The sequence below is a fragment of the Alligator mississippiensis genome, chromosome 9 (genome assembly GCF_030867095.1).
Source record: "Alligator mississippiensis isolate rAllMis1 chromosome 9, rAllMis1, whole genome shotgun sequence".
NCBI classification, from domain to species: domain Eukaryota; kingdom Metazoa; phylum Chordata; order Crocodylia; family Alligatoridae; genus Alligator; species Alligator mississippiensis.
This window is the reverse complement of record NC_081832.1, coordinates 27,069,129-27,075,128: the sequence shown is the minus strand read 5'-3', so window position 1 is coordinate 27,075,128 and position 6,000 is coordinate 27,069,129. Positions and strand designations below refer to the sequence as shown.

The following is a 6,000-nucleotide window of genomic DNA, read 5'->3' as shown; positions in this document are numbered from 1 at the left end:
AAGGCACAGCCACCCTTCCTGGGCTCCCATCCCTTCAAAACTCCTACTCTGCAGTGCTTCTTTGACTAATCGCCTGAGTGCATTGAGATCAGCTTTCCGAAAGTCTAGCACTTTCACCCTACTAGTTACCTTACCCACTCGACGTCTTATGTTGAATTCTATTATTAGGTGATCACTGTCTCCCAAATGGCTACCGATCTGGAGGTCCCCTATCATGTCATCCCTTGTTGCCAATACCAGATCCAGTATGGCATTCCCCCTAGTGGGGGATATAAGACCTGTAAGAGAATGGAGCATGTTCAGACATTGGGGATGTGTACTGTCATCATACAGAGGAGCGCTGAGAGGCTCAAGCACGCACAGGCAGAGCATGGTGTCTTCAGAGCTATTGGCAGTTGAGCTCTGTCCCAGGGGTGGGCAAAAGGTGGCCCACCTGGCTATTCTTTCTGGCCCACAGGCCCCCCCCCAAATTTAGAAAATTAATATTTATCTGCCCCTGGCAGCCTGTCATGCGGCCCTTGATGGCTTGCCCAAACTCAGTAAGCGTCCCTCCACCCAAATAATTGCCCGCCCTGTTCTATCTGGTACTTTGGGGACATGAGCAAGCTGCAATTTTTCAGAGATTCCTTTACTTGGACAAGATTATCAGATTCAGCAAGACGAGCATCCCGGACAGAAGGTGTTTGCTCTTTCCTGTGGCAGCTTCCAGTCCTCACTCCAGAGTTTTTCAAAGTCCAGGTTGCCAAAATGGGTTCAACCCTGCAAAACACAACATTGGTTTTCTTGGTCTTATTAGCAAACAAGGGCCCAACCATTTTGGGCTTCAATTTTAAAAGGCGGCAACCCGGGACGGTCACTGCTGATCAGTTTCAGCCCAAATGTTTAAAGTTCAGCAAAGGTCTGGCTCAAAACCGGGGGCCAGCTGGACACACTAAGCCAGAAGCTGGTGACCTTTTTAAACGGACTAGATTGAACAGACGGCCCTGGTCTAACCCGACCGGCTGGGTGGCTATCAGTGGCAGGGGGCCGACTCTGCGTGTACTGCTGCTGCTTCCTCCGAACCCCTGTGGCCGCCGCAGCTGACGGGTCAAGTGGGGAACACAGGCAAAGCCCTAGGGCTCGGAGGCGGGATGCCCGCCGGGAGCTGCGGGGCCCGACCCGACCGCGCTCCCCATCCGGCCCGCGCTCCTGATCACGCCATAGGCCCGAGTCTCACTGAGAGTGGCGGGTATCCGACTACGAAGCAGCACCTCCATGCGCCCCACAGGCTCCAGGCAAAGCCGCGCGATGGGCACGCCCATAGCCACGTACCGAGGCTCATCACGAGGTCGTGACGTCATAGACCCCGTGGTGTGACGTCACAGCTTCTGAGCTGAACTGAGCCTCTAGCTCCCGGCATGCAGCGCGGCCTCCGCGTGACGAGCGTGTAGGCGGGAGTACACTGCCCCGCCCCATCGGGCGGGACTACAGCCCCCAGCATGCGTCGCGCGGCGCTCTGGCCTGTGCTGGGCGGCGCGCGCGCACGCGGGCTGCCGGGAGGCGTAGTGGTTGGGACTGCCGGCTGTTGCCCTGCCGCGGCGTGAGGGGCGGTGGCGGAGGCGGAGCGGGTGGGGAGCAGACGTTGCGAGGTCCGGGTTTGCGTGTGTCAGGCCGAGTCCGCTGGTGCTCAGGCCTGCCCGGCCTCCGGTCCCCACCCGCGCGTCGCTGCCGGGAGCGGCACAGCCATGGCGGGGCTGCTGGGAAAGCTGTTCGACATCGGGGCTGGCGGGAAGGGCGCCGGCAAAGGCCCGTCCCCGCAGGAGGCGATTCAACGGCTGCGTGACACCGAGGAGATGCTCAGCAAGAAGCAGGAGTTCCTGGAGAAGAAGATCGAGCACGAGCTGGCGGCAGCTCGCAAGCATGGCACCAAGAACAAGCGCGGTGAGGGCCGGGGCTGGGTGCTCTGAGCTGGCCCCACCCGGCCTAGCCATGGCGCTGAGGTGCCGCCTGAGCTGCCCGGCGTCCTGACGGGGTGGTGTCAGGCCGCCTGGTGAGGGAGACGCTGGGTTGTGGCGGAGCCCTGCCGGGAGAGCGGCTGGCCCAGCTTTGGGGGCCCTGCCTGCCCCTGGATCCTGGCTTGCTCCTTTGAGGCCGGCCAGGAGCAGAGCCTAGCGGCCTGGCTCTGGCCTGTCTAGTTCACAGGCTTTATCGTCTTTCCACCCTCTGGTCAGCCTTGCTGTGGTTGGAGAAGCTGCCACACGGAGGTCCCTGTGCAGAGTTTTCCTTGCCCACACTGCCCACTGGGCCGGGGGCCATTGGCACAGAGACCATCTCCATTTACCCAAGCATGCTGGCAGCACCTGGCTGCATGGAGCGAATGGGAATGATGTGCTTCTTGTATCCCTGCAGTCCCGGCCTCGGGTGGGAGACTTGTTGCTGACAGAAGCCGTCAGCTGTGGGTCTCCCTACACTTGACGCTGGAAGTTTGTTATTCGCTGCTAGGGACAGGACAAATCTGTCTTTGGTTTCCATGAGCAGAGAGGGGCGCTTCAAGCAGAAGGCAAGGTAGGTTTGCACCTTATAGACAAAATTAGTCATTTATGATTTAGTTGGTCTATAAGGGGTAAACCTGCCCTGCTTTTGTTTTCATTCCATGGGACGTATTCATGATAGGTGAGCTCCAAACTGATTTGTCTGAAAACATAAGTGTTCTTTTTCTTTGGAACTGAAGATATAACATCTGCTTTTACATGATCTAATAGCTGTGAAACTGTCTGATTAATTGTCAAATTCTGGTTCAGTCCTGGCTTTGGCTCTGACTTGATATGTGACAAGTAACATTACTTTTTTTATTTCTTTGTTTTTCTGTCTGGAAAACGGTGATAGAAATCTGATGATAACCATATGAAATGTTGGCCGTTGTGGAGCAATTTGAGATCCTTGGAAAGAAGATCGTGTGTGTACTTATGCGCATGTTAAATTTACCAATAATTTTAATGTTCCTTAAGATGCTAAATGCTCTCACAAAACTGAAATTAGACCATACACATTGACTTATAAGTTTAGGAGTGAGGCATGGAAGCATGCCGGCTGCAATTCTGAATAATACCTGTTCAGAGAGATGGGGGGAGATGAAGAAATCTGAAAATGCAGAGACAGCAATGTTCCTTAAGAAATTGTGCTAAAGTACACCATTTGGCATCATGATAATCACAGGATGATTATATCATGGATGCCATATTATGTCATGGATGATTATCTCATGGGAAGGAGTCCAGGAGAACTTGTTGTATTTTAAAGAAACCTTACTGAGGGTGCAGGACCAAAGCATCTTGATGCAGAAGAAGACTAGCAAGTATGGCAAAAGACCAGCTTGGTTTAGCAGGGAACTCTTCAGTGAGCTAAAATACAAGAAGGAAGCTTGCAAGATGTGGAAACTTGCAGAAATGACTAGGGAGGAGTATAAGACTATTGCTTGGGCATACAGGGGTGAAATCAAGTTGTGCTGCTGCTACTTGTCCCTGGGGAATGCCTGTCTGCAAGTTGTCTCTGGGTAGGTGAGGCTGGGGCTAGCACTTGGGCTGGCCCCAGCAGCTTGTCCTGGGGGCCTCCTAGGACTCCAGTGGCAGTGATTCGGCATGTGGAGCCAAAGCCATGCTCTGGCTGCTGGTCAGGCTCCAGTTTTGGGTGACGTGCATGATGGCAGCATACGCCACCCTGCTTTTTTCAGGTGCAGGTTTTTTTGACACTGGGATCTCCCAGTGCTGCGCTGCAAATGCCTGCGTGTGTGGCACAAATCTGGACATGTCCAAGAAGGCCAAAGCTCAATTGGAGTTGCAGCTAGCAAAGGACATGAAGGGTAACAAGAAGGGTTTCTACATGTCAGTAACAAGAAGATCAGGTAAAGCGGGGGTCCCTTACTGAACAGGGGAAGCAACCTAGTGACAGATGATACATAAGTCTGAAGTACTTAATTGCTTTTTTTACCTCAGTCTTCATAGGCAAGGTCAGCTCCCAGACTGCTGCACCTGGCAGCACAGTTGCAGGAGGAGTTGAGCAGCCAACTATGGCAAAAGAACTGGTTAGGGACTATTTAGAAAAGCTTGATGTGTACATGTCTATGGGCACAGATATGATGCACCTGAGGGTGCTGAAGAAATTAGTTGATGTGATTGCAGGCAGTGGATTACAGTTGTGCCCCGGCTCTGAACCCATGCTCTCACTGCTGCAAGATCCCAGCTCCAGAGCAGTTCCCCACTCAGGCATAGGCTGTGCCAGTGCTGCTGGAGCCAGTCTCCATGGAAACCCTGACCCCGTGCTGTCATGGTCCCACCGCTGCTGGGATCTGTGGAAACTGGCTGCGGCGACACAGCAGGGTCTGCTGGGAAATGGAGTTTGTTGTGGGCCCACTGGCTGGACTTTGCGCACCCCTGATTTATGAGGAGAGGCTGTGGGGACTGAGTTTATTTAGTCTGGAGAAGAGAAGATGGCGGGGGGGAGGGGGGGATTGGGTTGGATTTAATAGTAGTCTTCAACTACCTGAAAGCTGGTTCCAAAGAGTTTAGAGCTAGACTGTTCTCAGTGGTGGTAGATAATGGAATAAGGAGCAATGGTGTCAAGTTGCAGCAAGGAAAGTTTAGAGTTACATGTTAAGAAAAACCTGCAACACGTTACCCAAAGAGGTGGTGGAATCTCCATTCTTGGAGGTTTTTAAGACCCAGCTAGACAAAGCCTTGGCTGGGATGATATAGTTGGGGATGGTCCTACTTTGAGCAGGGGGTTTGGACTAGATGACCTCCTGAGGTCCCTTCCAACCCAATTTTCTGTGATTCTGTGGTGGGTTAGAGTAGCCCTGTACAATTCACTTTTAGTTCAGTATAGTAAATAGTATATTGACATGTCAGGAAGGTAGAGCAGAGTATGAGCTGAGGACATGTTACTGGCAGACTGGTTGAAAAAAAATCACTTCAGGTAACTAGAAACTTACCGAGTTTCCAGTTGTAATAAATCCTGCTGGTTTATTGCACACTTTAAAAAATGAAGTATAAACAAAAGATTTTGCAAATATCTGTTGTTTCATGTTGGTTATAAAACTATGGCTGGGGGATAAGAATGCCTGGTTTCTATTTCAGTGGCTGTTTGGTTTAATTTGGTGAGTAGGATAACATGATCTTGGGGTAGCAGGAATGTAAAGGTATGACATTTGATAAATTATTTGATAAGAATAATACCCTGCTAGATTGAAGAAGATGGTATGTAAGCATTTTGATAATGCAGTCACCTTCTGAATCAAATTGCTTTCACTGGCAATTTAAAATTCTCCAGGATTGCTTACATAGCCTGTGTTTTTGCATCTTCCTTTTCTCAGCTTTTGCTATACAGCAAAGTGACATTCTGCTATAATTTAGGAGATGGATGATATCCTAGCATGTAACACAGTTGTAAGTGTTAGCAGTGTAACTGGCTACCCTAGTTAATAACTTGTAGCGATTGTCTGGTTGCCCTTGGCTTGCTGCTCCATCAAGCTGTCTTGATTAACTGCTTAAGCGTTTCTTAAAACTTCAGAACATTTTGCAATGTGTGGAATAGCACCTGCCTTGCCTGCTCACTGCTATTTAGGATGAGGAAGTCTCTTGCTCTGTTTAGATAGTAGTATAAATTAATTAAATGCATAGATGCTTGTGGCATTTCCTTGTGTACAAAGATGATGCAAGGGAGACTTACCCCACTTTCTCTTAATGTTTTTTCAAATTTCTGAGCAGTCCTCAAAATCCTGCTGAATCCTTACAGTAAAGTGGCTCTGTCTGTGGTATGGTGAAGTCCTTGGTGGCTTATTATATGCTAAATTTGTGATCCAAGGTTTAAGGTCTCCATATTGCCTATGTAGTAATATGCCCCTGGAAACCCTGTTTGAGGTAGCCATTTCAGCCAGGACTTATGTAGTGTGTTCAGAATTCCCTGAGCTCAGTGCTACAGCAGCTGTTTTTTGCTCTTATTTGATTTAGTGTCTTCCTCTCTATC

At 50.4% G+C, this 6,000-nt stretch overlaps 1 protein-coding gene across 2 annotated transcripts in view; it reads left to right on the top strand.

Annotated features, from left to right (window-relative positions):
* Positions 1-1,569: 1,569 nt before the first annotated feature.
* The window catches only part of CHMP4B (charged multivesicular body protein 4B), a 37,597-nt gene continuing 33,166 nt past the window's right edge, over positions 1,570-6,000 (top strand). Inside the window, exon 1 of one of the 2 annotated variants that reach the window (XM_006267293.4) lies at positions 1,570-1,920. In XM_006267293.4, coding sequence (XP_006267355.1) covers positions 1,725-1,920 — 196 coding nt within the window. In that variant the 5' untranslated portion in view covers positions 1,570-1,724. The remainder of the gene's footprint in view (positions 1,921-6,000) is intronic. The other variant, XM_006267292.4, reaches the window with a different exon arrangement.